General features: G+C 39.4%; 1 protein-coding gene across 4 annotated transcripts in view; it reads right to left on the bottom strand.

Annotated features, from left to right (window-relative positions):
• Window positions 1-27,350, bottom strand: part of ncor1 (nuclear receptor corepressor 1) — a 60,557-nt gene that overhangs the window by 32,749 nt on the left and 458 nt on the right. For 3 of the 4 annotated variants that reach the window (XM_067607539.1, XM_067607541.1, XM_067607542.1), the window contains exons 1-14: window positions 27,032-27,182; window positions 22,326-22,515; window positions 18,977-19,071; window positions 18,551-18,758; window positions 18,051-18,233; window positions 15,910-16,023; window positions 13,823-13,879; window positions 13,616-13,668; window positions 12,868-12,934; window positions 9,615-9,787; window positions 7,317-7,407; window positions 6,018-6,196; window positions 5,808-5,862; window positions 5,118-5,219 (exon numbers count right to left, since the gene is read on the bottom strand). In XM_067607539.1, coding sequence (XP_067463640.1) covers window positions 5,118-5,219; window positions 5,808-5,862; window positions 6,018-6,196; window positions 7,317-7,407; window positions 9,615-9,787; window positions 12,868-12,934; window positions 13,616-13,668; window positions 13,823-13,879; window positions 15,910-16,023; window positions 18,051-18,233; window positions 18,551-18,758; window positions 18,977-19,071; window positions 22,326-22,436 — 1,488 coding nt within the window. In that variant the 5' untranslated portion in view covers window positions 22,437-22,515; window positions 27,032-27,182. Of the gene's footprint in view, window positions 1-5,117; window positions 5,220-5,807; window positions 5,863-6,017; window positions 6,197-7,316; window positions 7,408-9,614; window positions 9,788-12,867; window positions 12,935-13,615; window positions 13,669-13,822; window positions 13,880-15,909; window positions 16,024-18,050; window positions 18,234-18,550; window positions 18,759-18,976; window positions 19,072-22,325; window positions 22,516-27,031; window positions 27,183-27,350 lie in introns of those variants that run through there. The other variant, XM_067607540.1, reaches the window with a different exon arrangement.

The raw sequence follows: 27,350 nt of genomic DNA, 5'->3' as shown, positions 1-27,350 counted from the left end.
TATGGAATACCTTTAAATCACTGCATTTACCAGGAACATTTTACCATGCATTCATTTTGGATAAAATGTGCAGTCCTGCTGAGGGTGCTATTAACTCCTGAGCCATTATGGTGGAACATTTTACTGTCAAGAATAACTGTAAAAGAAGATAATATTTGGAAAAAAAAAAAAAAAAAAAATCAAGCATTAGCCACAGTTGCCCTGGTTACTGGGAGCTCTGCAGAGGAAAAAACTGCTGATCATTGGTGCTACAAACCAATGAAATCTACTTGACTGCTTGATAAACTTTACTGGCAGGCAATTAAAAAGGGAGCACTTAAGGAACATTTCCCCATTTTGGACCCCCACAACAAAAGGACAGAGATATACATATTACACATATTTACTCGCCTTGTATATGAGCACTCAATATATACTATTCTGATCATAATATAAACTTTTAGATTGATAAAAAAAAACACTTGACAGCCAGGAGAAGGCTGCATTATGTTTCCAAAATGGGTGAAACCTTTTATCACTTCAATTTTTCAAAACACTACCACCAAAATTGAGCTTCATGTCATATTTTTCATCTTGAAAAACGTTGCAGTGACAACTGCAAAAATCACTCATGCTTTTCTTTATAAATGCTCCTATTCTACTCATCAACCATTCTGTCATTTTACCACAAACACATGCTCTGGACTTTTCTGTGTTCTGCTATTTGATTAATGTGTTGTCCTCGCGAGTCAAAAAAAGAAAATATGGCCTGTAGCGCAGGTGTTTTTGAACAAGAGATGAGATAAAAAATGAAGATATCGTTGTGGAAAAACTGGAATTTTTTGCAGTGTTGCAATGGAAACTGTAATTCCTGCGTTGACCTTCTCTCATGGTGGAAATTATTTGTTTCACATTTGTCTTTGGTTCTCCTGACATGGCTGATGAACAGATAAGCACATTCATTTTTTCCACCGCTGACAACAATGATTCCAAGACCCATAAAACGTGTCAGAGAAGCTCATAACAATATGTTTATACTAGTCTGCATATCTGTTTTAGAGCTCATATTGCCTAATATTGACAATTCTGATTACTGCAATAGCCACATCTCAAAAAAAACATGATTACAGGGTATCCTAGTGAACCAGTGCTCCAAGACAACTAGCACATTATCACCATGTTATACTGTGTGAACTGCCAAACAAATTCAAATGTGTCAATCCAAAATAATCTTATTTTAAACTGGAATAAGAAAATATTTTTATATTCGTAGTACAGCCCTGGAAGAGCATTGAAATTAATGTGAAAGTTATAGCGTAATCACTGAGGGACGGCACCTCCCTTAGTTCAAATATAGATAAGATATCACACAATAATAAACATTCATTATGACGATCATAAAAATAAAGATCATAACATGCGACACTGGATTGCAGCTGGTCCTCAATACTACCAAAGCTGCATAAAAAGCAAATAATGCTATGTTGTTATGGGAGGAGCTTCTAGCTGACAGATATACAGACTACATTTACTTAAATGCTTTGTTTTTGTCATAACAGAGCAGCATGGGCAAGAAGACCCTCTGACACGACCAGTGTGTCAAGGCGCAAGTTCCACTTACCGATAACCAATGAAATGGTTGCAGAGATGAGGGGGTGTAGCCGGTGTAGGCTTACACAAGAATGTGTACTGTGAGTATCGATGCTTATTGTTGTCGAGGCAGAATATTCATTTAGCTCAGAGGTGCAGTCAATAAGAGTCAGCTGACATGGGGGGGTATATACTTCAATGTTTGAGGCACATTTGCACAAGAAATGTTTTAAAGCTGTCAGTCTGTCCAACGCCTAATACACTGTACTACAAAGTATGACATTAAAAAATAAACACTTTTTATTTTTACCCCAACCCTATTGCATAAATGCATATGTACATGCACACATAGCCTTGGCTTGACTGTTAAATTAAAAACCATGTCTCACTCTGCACATGTCCTAGAAAAACCACCCTAAAATAGCTGAGTTTGACTGCCTACAAGCCTCAAGTAAATATGGAGGCTAAGAAACGAACTGCCCGAGCAACAGAGCAATAAAAAAATACGACACAGGAAAAAAAAACCGAGAAGATACAGGACAAGGGAAAAAAAAAACGGAGTGAGTGTGGTAACAACTACAAAGCGAAAACTGTGGTTTCAAAGCTGGTGACGTACCTGCAAGCTCATTTGCTGGTCATAAAAACCCTTTTCTCTGCTGTGAGCCACAGCTTACTGGTGTTGCAAATGGGAGTTTAACCTCCAGTACTTCCATAGCGGTGGTAACGGTAGCAGTAGAGGGGCAGGACAGCACCATAGCAGAGCTCCTTAGAAGGGCTGCCGGGCCACGGCACCGCCGCACATATTCCGGGAAAGCGTGTCATCAGGCCGCTTAAGCCGCCCAAAGAATTGTCCATCTCACATGCACGCACTAATCTATGCAGGGTCACTCAAGGTAATCCCTGCCGAGCACTCCTCTTTGATTGGCACTCACAGCAGCACAGTGAGTTTTTTGGGCCTGTCAGATGGCTGGGCTGTACCAACTCAGCTGTTTCAGAGAGGGGTGACTTTTTCTCTCTCTCTCACTCTCTCACAGGAACAGAAGAAAGAGGAAATGGAAAACGAAAAAAAACAACAGCACACACTCAGCGGATAAGCTGCCAGCGCTGACTCTGTCTTGCAGAGGGTTTTTTCCCTCAGTTTCACTCACTCGCCCTACATTCCACTGCTCTTGCTTTTGCTCACTGTCCTCTTCCTTCCCTCTCTAATGACTCACTCTACTCACTCCAACTGCAGTTGTTAAGTCACACCAGTAGCTTGGAAATCCACTACATCCTAATGTGCATTACTCCAAATGGCAAAGAAAAAAAAAACAAAAACAGTATTGACTTCATTCGCAACAACCGTAAGAAGGGTTGGAAAAAGCAATAAAGCTGTTTAAGCAACTGACCAGACGATGATAGAGACCATCTTAGACTCTTTTTTTTTTTTTTAACATTCAAGTGATGACCCATGACCCAAATTATGTTTCGTTTAGCTGTTCCACTCGTACAAAATGACCACCTGTCATGTTAAATTTCAAGTGTCAAAAAAATATTGTAGGAAGCACCTTAAAAGACTATGAAACATGACAACCCAGTACAGCAGTGCACCGCAGATGCAGAAGTGGGTTTTGAGTGAACACAGACAACCTGGTATTCATCCACGTTCAACAGTCTCATATGTGTCATCAAACACGTGTGTTAGACCCATGTTCAATATTCTGTCTCATTTGTATGTAAAATTTCCACCCAAGAAAGTACATTTATGTGTTCTCATCTCTTAAACGAAGCCCACGCTGTGTTTTAAATTTAGAAAAAGCAACTTGGAGGCTGCATGATTTAACAATAAAGTATTTAATGTGATTCTGGCTGTGTGTGGATTTTGTTACACTATAAGTAAAAGAAGCGAGAAGTTTCACCGTGTGAAATGACAGTGTACTCCAAATACATAAAAGATAGCGTTTGCTTCAATTAGCTACCATCAGCTGAAAATCTGACAGTTCAGACTGATTTTTCCACACTTATTTATCACTCTGTGTCACAGAAATGAACAAACACTTTCTCAACTGTCTATTCTATGAATGGTTAAAAAAAATTAAAAAGCTGACTCACCCATTAAGAAATTGTGTCAGTCACTTAGAAAAGTAAGAAAAAACATCTTTGTGTTGGAGATGTAATCATGAACTTCTGTGCCCTCCACCTCTTCCTATATAAAGAAACGGTCCACAACAAACCCATTGTGTTCCTCAGTACTCGACGCAGAGACAGAATGTCCTGTACAAGGACTGTGGCATCGATGAAGTAAGGAAAAAACATCCACTAGAATGGCCAATGTATTTAGTCAGCCAACACGGGGATGTGAGACGGTGCTGTGATGGTCTTTTTTGTACTGGATTTTGGTGCAAAGACAACAATTATATAAAACCCTCAACAACAATCTGTGTACTACTGTATCTCCACAGCCGTCACTTTGCAGTTTTCGCTGAGAAGTCCACAAAGTTCACATTCCAGGTCTGACAGTGATTTAACACTGAGGCTTTAAAGGGAGAGGAGTCTGCAGTTTGTTTTTATGCTGGATAATGCAACAAGTAAATCTTTGTGGGGGCATGTGCAGCAGTCGTGGCAATGGGATCAAGCAGACCATTCCTGTCATGAAATAAATCAGTGGAATTATTTCACTTTCATCAAAAATCTAAAAGACGAGTAGTGCAGAGAAACTGTTGAGTAATGCTGCTTATTCTTATATATTTGTTATATTATTACATATTTATAAATCAAGAGATTGACTTTTTATTTTTATTTATTGTAACTGCTAGTTTATCCTCTATACAGTGAGGACATTGCAGCTCATCAGGCTCAGCTCTACATTGGCAGACTTGAAACTTTCATCAAGCTGAAAACTTTACAGCTGTGCAACAGCTTCAATTTTCCTCATCCTGGAAAACATTTTCCAGAACGCGTAAACTCTTATTTATGTAATTACATGCTCCATTTAATATTTGACAGATAATCAACATGCTAACAATTAACAAGACAAACAAGTCAAATTGTAGCCATATCGAAATAATCCGAGGGTTGCTTGCTTATAACTGAAGAAAATGTGGGGAGTGCTCACTCTGCTTCCTGTTTTGCTGACCCTGACCCATGAAGAGTGCCAGCAATGTAGGAGCTAAATCCTAAGCACTTAACACTGTAGAAAGCTGTGGCATGTGTGTAATATATATGGTAGATATATATCTGTAACACCTACCATGTACTGTCAATCTGATGACCAGATATGAAACAGGTGTGGCAGAAGAGTCAAACAAATCTGAACCCAAACGCTTCAAACTCTGCATATGAAACGACCACACCTCACAGTCAACTGACATTTCACTTTCAAACTCCCTGTAAATAATTCTGTTTCTCTTTAAAGTCCGGTCGGATCTAAGATATCGAAGTATTGCTAAACTTGATTTAAACTTGAATTAACTTAAACGTCATCTTTCATGCTCTGAATACAAAGAGGAGATATCCAGCAACTTATCAATCACAGCAGGAACAGATATTGAACAAAGTCTCAGGTTTACCTGGTTCCTTCCTCTCCGTCTTCCATAGTTTCGCCTCACAAGCGTCTTGTAGTTGTGGTTCTTCTTGGTCAAGTAGTAGTATAGGACACAGTCAGCAACACACTGAAACAAGGAATAGCGTGTAAATATGAACAGATGTCACTGAAACTGGAGGCAACGTGGTTTTTTTTTTTAGAGTTCATGTATGTTTCTCCTTTGCAGTATTATATCACAATCAATATTTTAATAATAGCCTGAAACCACAAACCAAACTGGATTATCCTTAACAAGATGTAAAATTAGATGTTGGTATTGATATGTAGAAGACAAATGGGGGATTATGGGAACCCACAGAGTGCAGAGTTTTTAATATTTCTGTTTATTATAAACAAATAATCACTTCACTGCCTCACTGCCTGCTTTTTTCTAAACTAGTAAAAGTGTACAGAGACTCTTTGAGTGATGTGCACTTTAGATTAAGTGAAGTTGGGTTAAATATTACATCACAACCTGTACAACTTCACTACAACACGGATGAAAAATTAAAAGTTTAGATTTTACTATAAATAATGATCACATAGAGCTTTATGGTCTTGAACTTTGGGAGAGTGAGGCATTTTAATAGACTGCCTAAACAATATCAACAGCATGAAATCCTTCTCTTAGTTCCAAAAATGGGCACACGGTGTGAAAATGCCAGCAGCAGTTTACCTTTCTCTCTAGATAGGAGGCAATCAGGCCAAAGTTCTTGGGGTGTTGGACGAACCTGCAAAGAGATGCCAGTATTATTCATGTGCTAAAGCCAAAAATATATATAGCGCAAGTACAAGGTGGCATAAAGGTCTATAAACAAGATCTGCACTACAGACTTACAGGGGGGGGGGAACTGACATCTTGTGCAACAAAACAAAAATAACTCACTTCTCTTTAAAGATCTCCTTTTCGTGTTCGGTCCACACATTCATGAACTGCCGGGCTTTGTACACCTTCATTGGGTCGTCCATCAGGCCGTTCATGTTGATAAACTTCACTCGCCTCTGCTCGGAGTCGTACATCATGGGAGGGATGACTGACAGCTGTCTCATCTGTTTCTCGTTGTTCTGTGGGACACAGACAGGGGAAGTGGACACAGATACAATTCGTCACAAATCATTCTGAAACTTCGATATCTCCACTTCCATCAGCAGGGTGTAAAAGCACAAAGTTTCAAAACTGTGTCCGCTGAAACGAGAGACACTTTAGCTGGGAAACTGCTTTTCAACATGGGAGGAATAAACCTGGGTTTTCAATAGAGAAAGGTCTCCTTAATTCAGTATATCAGAGTCAACCTGATCACCGCTTCACCACTGAGTGAGCGGCTCGAGTGATGGGACATCAGTTAGTCTCTCGGGCTTGACATAAAGAATGATGTGCCTGCCGAATGCCGACCAATATTCCTGCTGCAAAGTCGGCCTCTTAATGACAACACTGGAGTAAAGACAGACATTTAGACTATAGAGGCCATAAAGAATAGACTACTACAGGAATAAATGCATTTGAAAAGTTTACCGTATTGGTCCGAACTTATTTTCCTGGAAATATGCCTGAAAAAGTGTGTTTGTCTTATATTCGGGGTCTAGACTATTACGTGTTCACAACATCAGATATTCTTTTTGAATGGATAAAGTGTGTTTATAGTGAGTGTGTTAGAGTCAGTCAGCACTAAAAGTGGTTGGTTAGTCCAGTTTAACCTGCAGAAGATTCTGAAGGCTCGTGTGACATGGTTTTCTGCCACAGAGGAAATAAATTCATGACGAGTTCGAAGAGTCTTCCGACGTCTCTATTGCAGAAATGGAATATGTCAAGCTGCCAAATACCATTGTCACAGATGATAAGGAGCTCAAATCCACAAACAGGCAGTTGTATAAATGCTAACTGCCAAAGAAAATCATTTTGGACCGCTTCCAAGAGCCTGACAGGAGAGTGTGTGAGTATGTGACTATACTATGATGAAAGTTATATTCAAAAAGTGTTTTTCCAAGAACAGGTGTTGGAAAAGAGGGGGTCATCTTATAATCAGGCTATATATTCAGGCCAATACGGTATTTAGGAACCAAAAACATCTGAGGTTTACATTTTTTTTTATGTTATCACAACAGTTTGAACAGCTTCGCTAATTTGTGTGGTAAGGAAAAAAAAAAAAATCAATACTGCGGCAGCTCTACTCCAGATAATACCCACCTCCTGCTCAGAAAGGCCGTCTATGATTTCAGAAATCTCATGCTCGCTTCTTGCAATTGTTGCAGAAAGGCCCGTTCCTCTTTGTCCAACCCTGTGGAAAATAGAGACATATTGTGTTACAAATATCACAGTGTTACAAATGTATTTTAAATGTTGCATTACATTTGAATGCTGTGCAAAGACAATAACAGTTGTTATTGTCCATTCTTTTCAGAGGAAAATACATTTTCCAAGCTTTGATGACTTTTTCCACAGTTGTTTCTTTTCCAAACAAAACCAGAGTCAAATTGCTAACATGAGCAACAGGAGATAAGTTTTGGAACTTTCGAAGCTCTGTTAACAAACAGAATCATTGTACCCATTATTAATGAATAAAAGTCTTGCTCTGACCAGTTATTACTTGCTTCCTCTTTCACGGTCTAGCAGTCTGCATAAACAGCGCTGACATGAAAACTCTTACTTAGAGATTTTAGTGAAAGCCCAAAACGTCAGCGCCAGGAACAACCAGACGCTGGACCCTGTCCCTGTCTCCCACCCTGCCCAGCAGCACCCAGACAGCCAGTGTCTCTGTCCAAAGTAGGCCACCGCACACAACCTAGTGTCCTCCATTAAGTGATAGTTGAACAGGCATTTTAAAATTGGAGGAGACAATTTTAATGTCTGGGTGTGGCTACAGTCTTTGGCTGCTTCTCTTGTCAACATTATTAATGCATCAAAAGATTGCTAAAGTGAATATGATTTCACTCTTACAAGTCTCCCACATGCAGTAAAGTAGGTCCTTCACTATTTTACAACAAAATGTGTTTACTTCAGCTGTGATTTGGTGTGACGGCACAAGCAGAACAAAAAAGTCCACTATTACATAAAATACAAGCAAAAGCTTAAATTCCACATTAGGCTTTCATTTTGTGCAGTCTCCAGAACAATAGATATGTCTTCTTTTTTTTTTTTTTAAACAAATATAAGCTAAATCATTTTTCATTCAATTAAACAGCAGATACTGCTTTCTCGGTGTGTGGGATGTGGCACTAGAGCTGCTGCGGTATTGATTTTTTCCTTACTGCACAAATTACCAAAGTCATTCTAACCATTGCAGTGACTGTCATTAAAAAAAAAAAATCTAAACCTCAAATGTTATAAAATAATTGGTTCCTGGTACTGTATTGGCCCAAGTATAAGGCCATCCTGATTATAAGACAACCCCCCCTCCGCCCCTTTTCCAACACCTGTTTTTGGAAAAATACTTTCTGAATATAACTTACATCATAGTATAGTTACATACTCACACACTCTCCTGACAGGCTCTTAGAAGCAGTCAGAACTTATTTTCTCCAGCAGTTAGCATTTATACAACTGCCTGTTTGTCTGTTTGAGCTCCTTATTATCTGTGACAGTGGTATTTGGCAGTTTGTCATATTCCGTTTCTGAAGTAGAGATGTCGGAAGACGCTTTGAACTTACTGAATTCATTTCCTATGTGGCAGAAAAACACGTTAAACAAGCCTTGAGAAAACTCCTGCAGGTTAAACTGGACTAATGAACCGCTTTTAGTGCTGACTGACTCTAACACAATCACTATAAACAGACTTTAAGACACTTGCTAGCCTAGCAACATTAAAGCTACAAACAACCCATAATGCAACACTCCATGGAGGAGTCAGTTTGACACCGATATTTTATCCATTCAAAAAGAATATCTGATGTTGTGAACACGACGACACCACTTTTTCACACGTATTTCCAAGAAAATAAAAAACCTGTCTTATATTCGCACCAACTTTTCAAATGTATTTGTTCCTGTAGTAATCTATTCTTTATAGCCTCTATTGTCTAAATGTCTATCAATAAGCCTTATGTCTCTAAATGTCTTAGCACTCATCATCATCATCATCATCATCATCATCATCATCATCATCAGGCACATCATTCTTTATGTCAAGCCTGAGAGAATAACTAATGTCTCATCACTTGAGCCGCTCACTCAGCGGTGATCAGCTTGACTCTGTGGTGGGCGTGACGTGATTGCATTACCATGGTAACACAGTAACCACAGCAGCTCTACATCGCACCCATCAAATTTAAGGAGTACAATTAATCTCCTTCCACCAGCCAATTATTGAATTTGATGAAAACAAAGTCCACCCCTTCCCAGAGTAAACCAATACTGAGGAAGACTGTAAAGCAAAGTGGGAAGGGTACCCGTGTGCTTCTGAACCATGAACCAGTCATAGCCAAATGTATATTATAACACACAACGGTATAATGTCACAATGCTGACCAGTCACAGGTAAAGACCTACCTCTGGAAGCGCTCCTGCTGCTCTCTCTGCTTCCGGATCTCGGGAAATTGTCTTTCATAGTACTCCCGTGTTCTGCTGTCCTTGGCTTTGCGTCTGGGGTTGTTCTCCATCCGCTCCACCTTCTTCTCCCAAGCTTCCATCAGTTGGTCATAGCGCTGGCAGATCTTCTGTTCCTGTGCACAAAGCATGAAAAATGCACAACTGTATCAGGAGTGGGCATCCATCACTACAGTAAGGGCCAAAAGAACCTCGACAAACCGATGAGCCAGAGGATCAACAAGGAATATTTTCAAATTCCCAAATAAAATTTGTCACCTGCATCTTCGCTATATTCTTAAACCATTGACTGTAATAAGGAGTAAGGGGGATTTCAATCTTCTGTTGCTATATTGTTATCACAGCATTGTACAAGGTTTTGCTACAATCTTGAAGTGGTTGACATTGAGGCTGGGCAATATGGCCTATAAATAATATCCCAATATTTTTGGGCTATATCGTGATACACAATATATGTCTTGATATTTTGAAATCTCTAAACTACTCTAGACTGCTAAAATCCTAAACTACTGTTATAATAAAGTTAAATAAATAACTGTTTAAGTTAAATAAAGTACCATTATAATGATATGAATGAAAGCAGAACCACTGATGCTCGTCTCGGGCCGGAAGTTTAGTTGCTGTGAACTTGAAGCTTCTGGTCAACAGAAGGTCGACAACAACAACAGTTAGCGGTTAGCAGTTAGCTGTTCGCAGAAAGTTAAACTGTTACCGGTGAGATCCAAAAACATCATGGTCTGAATGGACAGGCGAGTGTGTGCGACATATGTATGTGAGTTTTTTCTTTTTGTCTCTGTGAGAGGGAGAGACCCATAGGAGAGAGAGAGAGAGAGAGAGAGAGAGGAAGCAGAGCACCTATGAGAGGCAAAACATCAAAGCAAGTCTGATGCCGTCAGCTTTAAAAAAAAATTTTTTTAAAAAGTGACTATTTGTACTCAATGTTCGTGATATAGTAATTTATTACATCCCAGAAAGAACAAGCTGTGATACATTGAGTATATTCGATATATCGACCACCTTTAATTGCGTTTAGGGCGGATTCTGGAGGTGAGAAATAAATTCTCAAGTTTTTGATGAAGTAATGGATAGAGCTCAGTTTGTTGGAGGTACATTAAATGCAATATGTTGCTAGATCACTGAACAGAAGAGGCAAAGTAAATACAAATAATGGAAACATCATTATTAAAATCTAACCATCAGACCACCTAGCAACAAGAATCACGACCGACCTCTGTCTTATTGGCTGTAGGTGAACATGAATGTATTAGTGGATGTTTTTTTTAATGACAATGAAATCAGTGTTGTAGTTTATCTTTGAAAATGAGCATTAAAAAAATAACCACAACTACAGACGGGCTACAGAAACTTTGAGTTGAGAGAGTACATGCTGTTCAGGAACTGCCTCTGTTTGTTGTGGGTTTGCGCCTGTCTTTCACATTGCCTAATTCAGTGTGCTGACCCAGGAACAGCTTGTTCTGATGCAACTATTCTGTTTACAAATCGCTTTCAAAAGCTCTTTGCCATAACCAATATTTGGTTACAGAAGCTTACGTTTAAATCAGCACATACAGAACCAGTCAAAAGTTTGGACACACTTTCTCATTCAAGTCAATGGGAAGTTGTGTCCAAACCTTTGACTGGTACTGTACATGTATTGTATATGTTTTTATATAAAACTGGTCTGGTACACTGTCATTCTACAGGAGCAAGATCAAATATCCTCAAAGATCTGACTTGGTATTTACTGCTAAAATAAACACTGCACTTTACTGTACCATAAAAACTAAAAACCACATTTCCAGAGTCGTAAGAGTTAAAGTGCTTAGTGAAGATAAGATTCCTGTATTGGGAGGACAATACAGCCTCGTTTCCACTCTCTGCTGCGACAGACAAACAATTCACCTTCCTCTTGGCATGAGGCCATGTGCACTCTGCCATTGTTCAGAGTCCAAAAGGTCTGTCTGACCCTGACAGGGAACAGCCAGAGAAAGGTGGGACTGACTGAACTACTACAATACAAAAAAAAGAGCAAATTGCTTCTACATGGGGTGATTCTGAAATTTGTAACTCACTGGTTACTGATAAGAAAGACAGACAGGCCGTCATTTGGACAGCATATGTGTCATATCTGTTCTGTGATGTAACAGTATTTATTTTCCTACTGAATATGAAAGTAGGTTTTGGCTCACAACATACTTTTTAACAGGGGAAACCAAGGCGTTTCCTGTACTGAAAATACACAAGTAAATGACTTTTATTAGCCAAGCATGCGGCATGCCTCTTGGGATTACAATGTCTGTCGGTCACTCGGTCCACCACTTTGTTCCAGACTGAAGTATCTCTCCAACTATTATATGGACTGTAATGGAAATTTGTAGAGACATTCATGCTCCCTAGAGAATAGCACTGATGGATGATCCTCTGACTTCTCCTCTAGCCAGCCTGAGGTTTACATTTGTGGTTGTGAGTGAAATGTCTCAACAACTGTTGGACAGATTGCCATGAAATTTGGTTCATGTCCCCTTTAAGATGAATTATAAGAACTTACAACAACTTTGTAAGTTATTACAATAACTTTACTTAGAATAACTTTAGCGCATTAGCAGGCTAACATGCTAACTTAACTAAGATGGTGAACATGGTAAACATTATACATGTTAAACATCAGCACATTAGCATGGACACTGTCAGTATGTTAGCATGCTGACATTAGCGACAGCATGGACGTAGACTCTAAGTGTTAATGAATTGGTTTCACTGCAACCCACGATTTCTATATTACACACTATATACATTAACCTGATAATTACAAGAGTTTCTTATTTAAGTAATTATATAAAATCAGCTTTAAATGTTGAGTGAGCTCTAGTATTTAACATTCTGTCCAACAATATGGACATTCAAAACTACAAACTTTTCTTATTTGAGTTTGATGATGATGATTTTTGCAGTGTACCCAGACTGTGTCAATATTCAGTAGCTTTATGTAAACAGGGAAGATGCTGCGTATCAAAACCTTTAACAAGACCAATAATATTTCCCCTGGGCGGCTGAGGTCATCCTAATGCAAACAGTCAGATATGATATGGCTGTTACACTGACCACCAGAATGAGTGCTGCTGCTAATGCGTCCAGAGCACTCACACACAAATACCTGGAACTTCCACTACACTGTCTGAACAGCAGGGACACTTACCCTTTGTTTACGAGCGTGGTTCCTCCTTTTAAAAAACAAAATCAGCTTCTTCCTCATGACTTGGTTGCTACAAGAGAACAACACTTAAAATCAGTGAAATGGAGATATCATAGAGTTCATTAGCAAAATTATTGTGGCATATTCCAGAAAGCATACAAAATTGCACATTACTTAAAAAAGTCATTATTTCAGCAGAAAAGTAAATTCTTTGAGGAAGATAGCTTGATTATTGTTTCACCCTTGAAAAAAACATCATGGACATTGTTTATTTGCACAGTGGCAGGTACAAAATACTGGGAACTCATTTGTTTACACATGATGGCGGCTGTGGGGAGAGAATAGTGAGTGAGCTGACCCTGAAAGCATGTGTGTACAGCAGATTCACACAGAGGTGGTCTCTGTCCTGATAAAAGACCGAGTCAAATGGGCCACTCTCAAGGTACACACTGATAAGGGTTCCTGGATCCTAGACAGCCTGGCCTTCAACCCCAAACACAAGCCTACGTTAAACACACCTAACCCAGACACATGTACGCTCTTTTACTTCCTTTCTCAATCACTCTCCTTGGTGTCAGTAGGGCAACTCAGTCGGGTGACGCAGCAATCAGATTAGACAGGTTTATCAGCTGGGTTTATTGCACTGAGGTCAGCGTTACCTCAAGCTGAGATGGTTCCTATGCTGTTAATATGTTAAGCATCATGTCTTGCACTTCTAATGCAAATCTATGTAACAAATGTGGATACTCACGTTTTGATGTTGTCATGGTACACCTTTGTGTCTGACGGCTGATTGTACAGGGGCTAAGAAGTGTAAAAGAAGACCAGACACAGGTAGTGGATTAGTCATTAGCCATTAGACAAGCAGTAATAATTAACTTGCCACTGATCTAAGCATTACTTCTTCTTCAAAGCTCATGCAAGGACAAAATATATTATTAACCATTTCATAACATACCAGCTCAACCTTAGGACCAAGACCTTCCAGTATTTTATGGGCCTCTTCAGCTTTTTTCTATAAAAAAATAAAAAATAAATAAATAAATAAAGGACAAGAGTTTTAACAAAGATCTACCAAAAAAAAATCACTGCAAATTCAAAAATGAAACATTTTCACCTAGAAAAACATTGCATGTGAAGTTCAAGATTATATCTTGCTTATACTCATAGAAATATAATATTTATAAGATTATATTTATAACATTAGAATTGGTTACAGCATAAAGAGAAGCTTCAATTAACAAAGTACTTAAATGTGGCCATGCATTGTTACATTTTTACAGCAATTTAAATTTTCAAGTTAATTACTGTAACTATAAAAAGGGCAACAATTCAGGAAAACCATGAACTCAAAATAAACTTCAATAACTTAAAGTACTGAATAACGAAAAAAAATGGATGCTTGCTTGAACATTTTTAGATACATATTGTTTGTGCTTGAAGTATGACCTTCTGCATTTGATACATTTGAAAACTGAGCAGCTGCAGCTGAAAGGATACAAGAAAAAAATAAATAAATAAAAAAGGAAGAAAGAATGTTCCCACTGCAGCATAATTAATAGGGTTGGCAACAACAGATTTCCTGGATCAGAGCAGACTGTCAACTTATTCAAGATCCTCAGAAAGATGTTGAATAACTTTTTTTTTTTTTTTTACTTTGCATAAGCCTCCAGCCACAGACTGAGACAAACAACCAAGACCTAAATGCTGTGCACAGAGCTGGAGCAGCTTTACAGCCTAAAGGGTTAATGGCTGACTGGGAAGGAAGGCGTGTCCCAGCACTCTCCTACCACAACATTGTCTGACAGACATGAACTGCAGTGACCTTCATAAACACACACTCACTCACTCCCCTATTGTTCGGCTGAAATACAGATAATGAGGCCTGCCTCTGCACTTGACTGTTGGTTATGTGTGTTCTTAATTGATTAAACGAAGTTAAACAAAAATACAATAGGTAATATAATAATATAGGAAATACCTCACGAAAATACATGTTTACTTTCTCACACTACTGCCTTCAAAACATCAATGATGCAAAAAAAACCACAAGACATTCCAACATATTCCAATGGCAGACGCCCAAAATTACTTCTGAAAATCAACACATTGCTACGCCATAGGCCGTTTTTTCATCAGGGGTGGGGATAATCATGCAGAGCTGAGCTGTGAGAAAACTCATGGTGCGAGTGTTTTCCCACAGCACAGCACAGCACAGCAAGGTAAAATTCACTGATAATGTACTGGAGGTGTGCAGAAGAGCCAGTCATTTGCAGCTCTTTTTCCAACATCTTACTGTGGTCGTCTCTGCTTGTACTATTCCTCCCTGCAACGTTTAAACAGACCCACTGAACAAATAGCGTTCAATATGTTGTGTAGTTGGTGTTTTTAAGTTGCAACGCTTTAAGTTACACCAACTGGCACAAAAAATTGCATTTCCTATTGCTGCTCCAGACTGAGAGCCTCCTGCTGGTTCTCCAGTGAACAACGTTAATGTGACACAGCAACAGCAGGAAATGTTGAGTTTGTATCAGCAGTAACTTAACACAGCTCCAGTCAAATACAGTAACGGTAAAACAGTAAAACAGGGCTGATGTCTGAAAGAAGGAACAGAACGTAGTGAAACTAAACACCAAACCACAGAGATCAGTTAAAAGATACAAAAGTACTGAGAGCTAACACAGAGAGACATAAAAACACGTGCTCAACTGCCAGTTTAGTGCAAGACATGGTTTAGTTTGAGAGAGGAGACAATCACTGGCTGGCCGTGTTTAGCCATGCTACTAAGCAGGACCACGAGTGTGCGGTTCGCCTTAGGTGTCCCCTGCTGTGAGGGTGCAGTGGAAATGCATGTGTTCTCAGCTTTGTGTGGCTCGGTATGACTTAAGTGGGCTAACCCAGGCCAGTGGAAAAACAAAAACTTTGACGCAGCACAGAGATGATAAAAAAAGAATAGCAGGAATTGTTAAGAACACAAACAAATTGACAAAAGAGAAGTGAGAAGAACAGATGCTTGTTTTTTGGTGTTTGCAGCAGACGACTAACCCTGTTCTCATCGTAGATGATCTGGACTATGCTGCGGTGCTTGTGCTCCACCGGGGGAGGGGTCACTGGCTTTTCTGGCTCCACTGGCTTTGCTGCTTCCTCTTCTAGTTGTTGCTAAGAGACAACACCAACATAAAATATTTTTAACCAATAGTACACAAGACAAGACACACATAATACACACAGGAAAAATATGGAGGGACCTCCTTTCTTCTATACGTGACTCAATTAAATGTTTTGTATGGTCTTTATGTGTATTCATGTTCATACTGAACACATGGTAGAAAACACACAGAGAGTTACAAATGTAACTACGGTTCTATGAGACGGTATGAGATACCTGGATATACATCGCACGCATGCACAGGGGGTCGAGACATAATACCAACAAAGTCACACGTGTTACCTGTATGACACAAGCAACCTGATAGAGGGGCCTGGCACCCAGGAGTTGTATCCTTTTCATCTTCTCGCCTAAACGCACAGGTTGTGTGTGTTGTTAGCATTAGCTAGCATCAGTGCTTTACCGCCTATGTCAGGAGCCTCGTAACCTATCAGTTGGAGCTATGATTCCGTCCTCCAGAGGCTACATAGCTAGTGTTCATCTCCGCTGGGAGTTTTGCCAAAACTTTTCCAGGCAAGTAGCCAACTTTATTTCCTCCGTCAGATATGCCTTGCTAACGTACCCGCTTAACGCCTCCGGTCATTGCGGGTGAACTGCTATCATGTGCTGTATTAGCTTGTGGGTTTTATACTTGACTGACCAGTCTCGCTGAGGTGTTTTCGCCTCATTACGACAGTTGTGTCGATGATTGGGGAACCGTAGCAGAGAGTGTTTTGTTTCACTCCTTGGCTACTGACTAATTACATGCAATTACAACTAATAACGGTGACCTGTGTGAATTACTGGTGACATTAGCAGAGTCTGGATTTGTAGCTGGGTGTTTTTCGCTCTACTGCTACATCACTAGCCTTACTGCGATAAAGGTGCTGGTTTAATTGGATTTGTAGCTAATCTACAATGTGTTGATCTGATCTTAGCTTCCGATATCTGAGCCCATACGTGTATTATCAGATTGTTCTCTACAGACTTATTCAAGTATAACACTTTTTATTACAGAAATGAAGGTTTTTGCCATTGGGGCCATGCTGATGCTGACAGACAAGCTGAACTACTGAGTGTTTGATGGCTAAATGTTTACAAGTTAAAGGTTATGTAAACTACCAGGTTACAGGGATGAGATTAGAAGTTCCTGAAATGCCTCAAATAAACAAATAAATCCCTGAAAATCTTGGGAAAACGCAGAGTGAAAAACTGAAAAGTATTCTCTCCCAGCAAAGCTCAGCTTACATTCCTATCTAATGAGACGAAATTCCAAAAAAGATAGCGGCAGAAAAACAGCCACAAACTAGATTAAAAACAAGCTAATCCAGACGAGAAGATAGGATGATGAAAAACTAAGCCTGCATCGCTAGAAATTGAGAGAAATGTTGAGAGACAAAATGCAACACTGTATGGGGCCTGTTATCATTAGACTGAACACCAGATTTTTCCAGGAGGGAAAGAACTCCAGAGACTGCTGGAAAACTATCAAATCTGAGATTATTTTAATCCAAAATGATATTTTGCCAATGCTACGAATTAAGACTACTGACATGACTACAACTTGTTATATTTGTCACTTCAACCTGACCTTCAGTTCTGATTGTGACGTTGCTGTGCATACACCGTTGGCCTGCTATGACTCTCCTGTGGCTATATATTTATTTACATCCATGTCACTTTATTATACTTGAACACGTTCATGTCTGGTTCTGAAGCTCTGATGGTAATGCAGTCACTGTCACACTTGCTCTTTCAAATTGTAATTATTACACTAAACATCAATCAACAACAGGACCTTTAAAACTTCTATTATGGTGGTTTATAATTACACATAATTTCATAAAAGCAGTAAGCCATCGATGTTTGAGGTTTAACAATTCATCATTTCTGTTCTAAATTACCTCACTGGTAACCTCATGGGTTATTGCTTAACCAAAAAACCAAGTGGAATTGTTCCTTGTGCCAAGTTTTCTTACATAACACCTATTGTGTTTGATGCATGTTCAGAGACAAAAGGTCTCACTGGGTAACCAACCTGCTTTTTCTTCAGCTTGAAAATCTGCTGCTCCACTTTAGCAATCTCTCTGTCCACGCGGTCCATACTCTGGATCAGCTCCTCCTTGGACAGCTTGGAAGGTGAAGTGTCCTGCTCTTCCCCCATGTGTAGTGTATGTCCTCCTGGGGACGCGGACTCCACTTTGACGGTGAACTGAGACTCCTGGTAAAATGAAAAAAGGTTCATTGAGATCCCAAAAACTACAGGACAAGTTCTCTACAAACCGAATGATTCAGTCCTGTCTCATAACATTATTTACACTTCAAAAAGCAGCCAGTGAGGCAGTGTCGCATAGGGTTCTACATTTTGTTGGGTACCGACCTCCAATAGTACACATGAACACGTGCTGACATTATAAAACATACAGAAAAGTTCTGTCTCATTATGAGGAGACTGTAAACCATAATACGACCCATCTCAGTTTGTCTCTTAAAAGGACAAAAACACAACTGCGACTAACTGTGAGGAACAGGGCCCACCTTTTTGACCTCCACAGTGGCTCTGAGGCTGTCCTGTACTGTGTGGGGCATGGGCAGGACAATACCCCCAGCGGTAGGAGGGGTGCGGGTGATGTGGGACTCCGCAACAGTCTCCATGCGAGGGCGTTTAGACTCCAAGACTTCATGTTCAGGCTGGGCTGTGACGGAGTGAAACTGCTGTTCGTAACCATGGCGTCTCTCGGGAGGCCTAAAGAACAGAAGTAAACAAGAACTCACATTTACAGATGGAGTCACACCCAGCTGTCGAGATAAATGGCTCCCAAACTGTAATCTGGGGTTATCCCTGAGGGAGTGCAAATGGGGGAAACTGCAACACAATACTGAATTTAGAAATCTGGATTGAAAATACATGGATGCAGTTATCATCTGTTAGATATTTAGGCAGCAGGTCAGTGAAACCCTCACCTTTCAGTTCCAGGGTGGAATTCAGACAGTAAAGATGGTCTTCTCCGACCCTGTGGATCCTGCATGTGAGTCCGATAGTCTGGGACGGTGAAATCCTGCAGGCAAGAGGTAAACACCACAAAAACACTTTATGAAGCAAACTGATCAAGGTCACAACAATATGGAGGAAATGAGATCTGCTGAACAGAAAAGAAAAATAAACCATGAGTTACTGCAAAGCTACCATTATCAAAAAAGCACTTCACAGATGAAACAAATAAATCATGTTTACAGTGAGGCAAGTCTCGCCCACGCCAGCGACTCGCTCTGCGTTTTTCAGTTGCACATCTCACACCCATCTGACGCAACATATACGCTTCATTTTTAATCAATACAGGCTGCGTACTTCGCTCACGCTTTACACATCTAACTGTGACATCAGGAGTTTTTTTATGGCTCTTTTTTTTTTCCTCCTAATTTGCACAAGTAACTGCGTTGACTGTGTATTGGGCTGCGAGCGCTGTTAAAAGTCGTCTGAAGAGCGACGTCTGCGGTTCGAGTCCAGCTGGGGACCTTTGTCGCGTGTCACTCCCCTCCTTACCCACCTCGTTTAAGATCTCTGCTGTACTCAATCTAATAAAGGCAACGCTGCTAAATGAAGGAAATGGGGCATTTCTTAGCTTTCAACAAGTGCAGAATATAGGACATAGCATCTGAATACTAAACACTAACTAATCCCTATCTGTTAAAATAACAAGGTTCTCAAATTTATCAGCATGTACAGGAGGACATGCCCATGTAGCTTAGAATGAGAACACAACACCACAATATCATGTCTAAGCTTATTAGAAAGATGAATGAAATAAAACCATAGGACACTGTGGAACAAGGGCTGGTCGGGAAATGGCCAAACATCTCATCAGTCAGTGGACAATGATGAAATCATCACAATCAGTAGCACTGTCTCTATCTGGCAAGCTAAAATTAATTTTGTTCATGTCAAGTAAATTGATTAAACCTTATTAAATACTCTATTTATTAAGCATTTATCAAAAAGCTTTTGAGAAAAGAACACATAAATGTTATCAGCGCAGAGTGACCTCCAACCTGAACAAGCAAATGCAGTTACAGGAAACATTTCCAAACTCCAGTTTTGTCCCAGATTTAAGCAAACAATCCGAATGCCCAGAAATGTACCGCTGACAATTTTCTGTGAAAGTAAGTTTCTAAGAAGTAAGTCATTCAAAACGGCTAACAAACATTATCCGATATTCACAACAGTCAAATGAATTCAATGCTACACAGACATTATAGAGCTGCAGGAGTATGTTGTTCACTATGATTATCTATTCATCTTTATTGCATTTCAATTTGACAAAAAACTCCTGACAACTTCAGTGTAATAAATAAACCTGTAAATGTGCTTCAATTCTACAAATATTGAAATTAAAAGGTCTTTCCTCACACATGAAATTAGTATTTTGTTTGAGTTAAAATATTACTAAAACTAGTCTCAAAACCAACAACAATGCCACCATAGCAAGCAAGACATTCTTAGCAAATGCAGTCCCAATTCACTTGCAGGTTGCCTACGTAGTGAAAAGGCTCTTGCAGCTCCAGCTGGGTTTGAGAAACTAAAAGCCCTAAAACTGAAGCCACACAGAACATGAAAGGCTACATGAGGCCACCGCCTCCGTTTAATTTTCAGTGTGTAGCTGCGAATCAGTTGCGAAGAGGTCAGTGAACATGCATTACCCATTCGGATTAACTGTCAACACAGGTTTAAGGTGCAGCCCGAAGGCCTTGTTCAACAAATCTGTCTGAACTTCTTCTTAGACTGCCTACCAACACAAATCTTGTTTGTTCACTGCACTTCACTGCAACAAATTCTCAACCCACGCAATCAGTACTGCTCTGCAGGTGCCTAAATTTAATGTCTCATCCCAACCCACAAAAGGTAAAAGCTGGGCCTGAACCTAAACCCGCTGTTCATCACAATCACAATTAAGGGCAACAAAAGAAATCCTTCTTATTTCAAATGCTAGACTTCCTCTTGGAACAAATCTCTGACTGTGTGCAAAGTGAAAACAAAACAAAAACATATACAGTATAGCATTCAGCTACTGTCAAAAATGAAACATATCTCAATTTATGTACATACAAAACCTTTAATTTAAATCAGTCAATAATTGTCCAACCCAAGCCCAATACTTTAATTAGAAAATCAGGCTGAATCTGGTTCACATCTTCCTTCAGGATTGGTCTTTCCACAACGATTGCAACGCATTACCTTGATCGAATCCCTGACTCGGTTATGGTTAGAGTCCAACTGAAATCACATTTAATCATGTTTGCAGTCAAAAATAATGTCAATGTGTTTTTTAAATATATTGGTAATAGTTCTGTATTATTAAAAATTAAGAAAAAAGGTAAATATCAGAGATGCTCCTTTTTGTGTCAGCCAGCTAGAGGAGCATGCTGGTGTTTGGGTTTGATTGACAGCAGCTAGCAGGCTACCAATGTTACAGAACAGAGACAAAGAGAATAAAATGGTGCAGCTGCAAGTCATGGGCAGACAGTGTGACGTTAGCAGGGATTTTAAAGAGCAATAATCACACCAGGTATGTTTACACGCTGTTTAATGTGCTGCAGCTTAACAGCTAATTAGCTATCTAGCTGCTAACTGGTGTTAGCAGTGCACTTTTCCCCATCAAATGTTTGATTGGTAGCTTGTTCAACAAGCTAAGGTGCAGGACAAGACACGTGTTGATGTAAGTTAGATAAGGAGACTTTAGCAGGTTGTTCAGAGTCTGTGGCTCTTGTGTTGTGTGGCAGGATGCTTTCAGACTCAGTGCGACACGTTATCGCTTTATGCAAGATTTGATTTTCTGTGTCGAAATAAGGTCTCCGGCTACATAGGCGAATATAAGAACGGCATTTAAGCAAAATAATGTAAAACTAGGTGAAGCCATCATGAAACCAAAGAATTGAAACTGGTTTCTCTCAAAGGAGAAAACAGGATACCTGATTTACAGAGCACACATATATATATATATACAGTGGACACAAAATTGTAAATTAATACCAGTGTTCCTAGCACAGTACCATTGTTACAGTTAAATAGTTTTTATTTGTAATATCTTCACATCTACCCTGCGCTCAATTGAAAATCTCAAGCCAAAATTCTGATTTCAAGATCCATGAAACTGTCTGTTAAAACGCCGACCATGAACCACAACATCTCCAATTCCAATACAGCGCGGGACCTCGTTGCATCACTCTCTCCTTTACTTTGTGTCATCTCTCCATTACAGCTATTTAACAAAGCCAGCAAATGCCCACCTCCCCCAAAAAACAAAGAAGGCTTTACCTGTTGGTGGCGCGAGCCGCTGAAGGTGTACTGGACAGAATGCGGTGGGTATCGGCTCTGCTCGCTGCTGAAGTTCCCCTGGCTGGGGGGGTAGCCCGAGCTACTGGACATCCTGAATCAGTGCAAGCGGGCTGCTGCTGCTTCACGGATCAGAGGTTTCAGCTAGACCATGTTTGGAGACACAAACCACCTGCAGCAAGACAGGAAACATCACATTTATTTTTTTTAATGTCACACTGTAGATATTTACATGACAGAATAAGACATAAGACAGAATAAGATAAAGAGAATCTGCCAACCAAGATAAAAGGAATAAACTAAGTTAGATTAACAGTAATGAATAGTCTTGTCAAAAAATACTGCATTTTGAGAGACCTGCTAGAGCATCAGATAGAACGTGTGGAACTTGTGATAAGCTATCATGTGTCGTCTCTTGAACTAACGGTGTGCTGATGAGTTAGTGTGCACAATATAGACACAAGACACAACAAGAGGGAGTGCCACAAACCTTTCATATGATAGTATATTTATATATCATTTTTCTCAAAAAGTTCTAATACAGGCCTAAAGCACTGGTCTGCTGATATTGGCTCTTGTTGCTAATGAAGGTCAAAGAGTTAGAATCAAAGCCAAAACACACCACTCTATGACTTATTAAACTCCTGCATTAAAGTCAAAGCCTTTAAACAAAATGGGCGCATTAAAGCAGCTGCAGCTCTAAGAAACACCGAAACAGTCTCTCTGTGCGTAGAAAGAACAGGGGCCTGATCTCTGAACACAGATAACACAGTTAACTTGATTTGTTATTAGCCAGGATTTTTTTAGCTTGTCAGAGCTGTCTCAAACGTATGCGGAGCTGTTATCACAATAATAACATATTATGTTTGAATATTATTTATTCAAAAATGGCTGCATCATCAAGGCCAAAACTTTTTTATATTCACTTCATCCACCAAACATCCAGACCTTCCCCAACCTTGACCGAGGAGTTTTTGTCTTGCCTTTACTTAGCAGGCATAGGTGTGCCTTGGTAGCCCACATAAGTGCAACGTCTGCAGTTCGATTCCAGCAGTGGACCTTTGTTGCAGGTCGCTTCCTAGGCCCTGTTCACAACTGTAATTAACATGCATCTCCACATGCATCTCGAGTGACCACTTGTGATCAGATTTCACTTCCTGGCTCTATATGCAAATAAACACATACATCACTTTCATTTGCAAAGACCAAATGCATTGTTGTTTTTAAATAGCAGGAGGCCGCAATGCACTTCCTGTGCCTAGTCTGCCAGAAATTAAAAGAAGAAACAGTTTGTGATCTAGGCACACAGGCAAAAATCAAAACTCTTCAGCCTAAATGGAAATCAGAAAGTGTGTTTCGTGTGAATTCCATCCACAAGAATCCATTTTGCCTGTTGTTGTGTTGTTGTTTCGCACTTTCATATGACGCCGTTGGCAAACGTACTTCCACCTACAAAGAGGACATCAGTTGAGTAGACGGTCCAAACGTGGCCCAGAACACATTCACATACACGCTGCTAAATGAATGTGGCCATATGCAGCCCAGACCATCTCCTAATTTGGTCTGACTGATCCGATCTCAATGTGTCCTCAATGCATCTTGGGTGCATTCACACCTGTACTTAGAGCTGTCCCACACGTGATCAGATCACCCGAGATGCATTTTAATGCCAGGTGTGAATAGAGCCCTGGTCCTCCCCCCCTTGTTTCCTGGGCTTAAAAATGCACCAAAAATATATTTAAAAAAAAAAAAACTTCACAGGTGTAGATGTTGTTGGAAAAAGTAGGTATTGTTGGGGGAAAAAAACATTTAAAAGTTGATATAATTCAGTTTGCAGATAGGTTCTGTATTATCATAGCAACAAAAACGTTGCACAAAAAGTTCACATTTTGCAGGAATGTTGAATATAATCAATTTATGATAAACAATTTAGGCAGCGTTATGTGCACACAAATCAATGTAATTCTCAGGAGATTCACGATAAAAAGAGCCTATATGTGATTTGAAAATACAATAAAATCAAATGAATATAAGTGAAATAAACTATCCAAATGTAATCTAAAGATATGAACATTCCTGCTCAAATCCAAAGGTAGCTTATATCACTGTGAGCTAGAACAAATTCAAATACAGTTACTTTAATCACAACATTTTGATGAATAAAATGTCGGACACTTTCTAAACATTCAAGCGTAAACTACAAATAATTCAATATTATTCTAAATTATTCAACTTTCATACATGACACCTTAATTATCTAAGTCAGACAGACTATTAATATTATCAGTTGGTTGTGCGATTTCATCTCTTGTTTAAAAGGGCTTTAAATCTGTTGTTTATTAAAGGGGCTGGCAGGGTGTGTCATTTCATAGTTAAGTGTTAGTTAAGATATTTGTTTCAACAGAAATGTTCTTCCACTCTTAATTAACTTCTGCTGTACAGCTGCAGTAAACAGGTGCTGTCTCAAACCTTACATGTCGTGCCAATCAATCAATGTTATCAGCACTGATCGTGGTTCCAACTGTCTGCTCATGTTGTTGTTATTTCAGAATAACGTCAGTCTTTTAACTAATATAATTCCCTCCCGAGATAAATAAATCAATCCTCCACTTGCATTTGAAGACATTAGTTAGCTGGAGACATATGTTGCTTAACCTGTATCAGTTAAGCAACGTATGAAGAACAGGACCCAGGACAGAGGCAGGAAATACTGTGACGCTTAAAGAAAACATACACACCAGATATCCCCATTATTATTTATGGGTTACAAAAAAGAACAGTTTGGTGTGTAGGTTTAGAACAATCACTTTTCCTGGCCCTTTTTTTAATCATTCTTCACAGTGATCCATCAAATGAATCTGTGTCCTGCTGGCTCTGTCATTTTTTATTCTAGCATGACCACGATGCCAAGACATTACGACGCTAACTTCAGGGTTGGGAAGAGCTATTGCCACCATAACCAAGGGTAGGAAGCTGTTATTTTGTTTTTTAAATCCGCAGACAGGTTTGGTGTTCCCAGAATTTGAGATCCACTTCCACAATTTCAGCAATGCGACTAAAAATATCATCAGTGTCTTCAAGATATGACTTGTAAAAAAAAAAAAACTAACATGTCGCAGTTAATACTGCTGATAGATGGTGATTTTTTTTCTAATTTTTCTACACTTGATTTAATTTGAAATGGTTTTCAATAGCTCCTACATAGTCTTCTCTGTGTTTATGAATATTAGGCTTCTCTTTATGCTTCCATGTGACCTCTACACTAAAATTTAGAGTCAGGCTGGCTTTAGTTTTATTGCATTTAGCTTGCAATGCAATCTACATAGCAGGAAGATTCAGATCTAAGTGGTTGAACCTGAGTTTACAACAAATATAAACATGTGCTGTTTTTGTGATACTGGGAATGTAAATATTTTTCACTATTTTCTTGCAAGACAAGTTTACAAATTTACCCAATGGGACAAAAAATAGAGTAGAGTTGAGTTGAATTCATGTGCCAAAAATAGTCAACCAAACTTTGCATAAATAAATGTAATCCTTGCTTAAAAATGATGAACTTGAGTTGTACGATGAGGTGATGACCAAATATTTATCAGTATGGCTGATAATCAGTGACACAGGAAACTAAAATTCTTGCAATTCTTTGGCTTCAAGTATTGCAACCAGATGATTTGTTCAACTTTGCTCCCCATGAATAAAAGAAAACAGATCATCTGGGTTCAAGCCCATGTCACAGCATCCTCCCTGCTTAGCAAAGCACTGAATCCTTGAATCTTAATTATTCACAGCAACTGAGTAAGCATAATAATATGAATATGCTTCAGACTCAGCTGCCGTGGTTAGTGACATAACTTCCCATAACTTGTTTCTCAACTTGAAGCTATGTCAACTTCTAAAGAAATCAATGATAGAAATCAGTCATTTGACCTTCTCACAATAAAGTTAAGCTGTATCCCTTTCTCACTCCCTTTAACATGACGCATAAATGTGGCTGGTTAGATGTATTTCCATTCTGTAATGTCACAGAAAGCTCTAAGAATTAGTGGCTATAGTGTATTTGGTGTTACCCTTCATCTATCATTCCCAGTTCAGCAGTCTTCTATCATAATTTCCATCGTGGTTTAATGTCTTTTTGAGAGTAGATGCATGAAGTTTTCAGGTTATGAATCTTACACTGCGTTTGGTCTGCTTTCATGGTTTCACAGTTAATTTTAGACAGCATTTACAATGGTCTCTCTGATCTGATGAGCTCCATGCAAACCCAGTAACCGTGATGAACTTTATGGCCTCACACACAGTCTGGCTGTGAGAAATCCTACTGCTGTGTGTTGTTATTGTTGTCTTTTAACACCACACTATCATATAAACGCAATAGGATTTGTAGCTTATCTTGAGGGGGGGATGGGTTTACTTCCACAACAGAGAGCTTGTCCGGAAATGCACCAAAAACATGCACAATAATAAACGTCGACTCAAAAGTATATATGCCACTTTAGCCCTCCAGTGTACCAACACGACGTTTAAGATGTTGTTGTTGTCGCTAGCTGGCTAACTTAGCCTGTGTTTCACCTTTCAATTCTCAACCACGTCGCCATCTTGCAAGGCAGATTTTCAGCGTAGACCGGAGCGCTTAAATATCGTGCTAATTAGACGTGTTTCTTTGCTGTATGTACACGATTTGTACTCACCTCATATCTAGAAAATATACCGAAGGGAGAGAACGGTGTCCCTGGGCAGAAATATGTGTCAGTTGTTGATTGTAAATCCGCGGGTTACGGGCTGTGGACGGCTGGGCAGACTGAAGGCTGCGCCGCATTTGTCGGTCGATGTCCTGACAGGATAAAATAAATTACCCTTACTCAGTTCAATCCACAGGGTACTGGCACTCATCAACACATGTGTATTTATAAAGAAAAATATAATGCACAGATTTACAAAGTAAGATGATGTTATGCAATTCTTTAGATAAACCTTTAAAATCTTAAATGTGGACGTGTATATATACCT

This window comes from Thunnus thynnus, chromosome 13, assembly GCF_963924715.1.
Source record: "Thunnus thynnus chromosome 13, fThuThy2.1, whole genome shotgun sequence".
NCBI lineage: Eukaryota > Metazoa > Chordata > Actinopteri > Scombriformes > Scombridae > Thunnus > Thunnus thynnus.
Note: the sequence above shows the minus strand (reverse complement) of the source record. Positions and strands in the feature narration are given on the sequence as shown.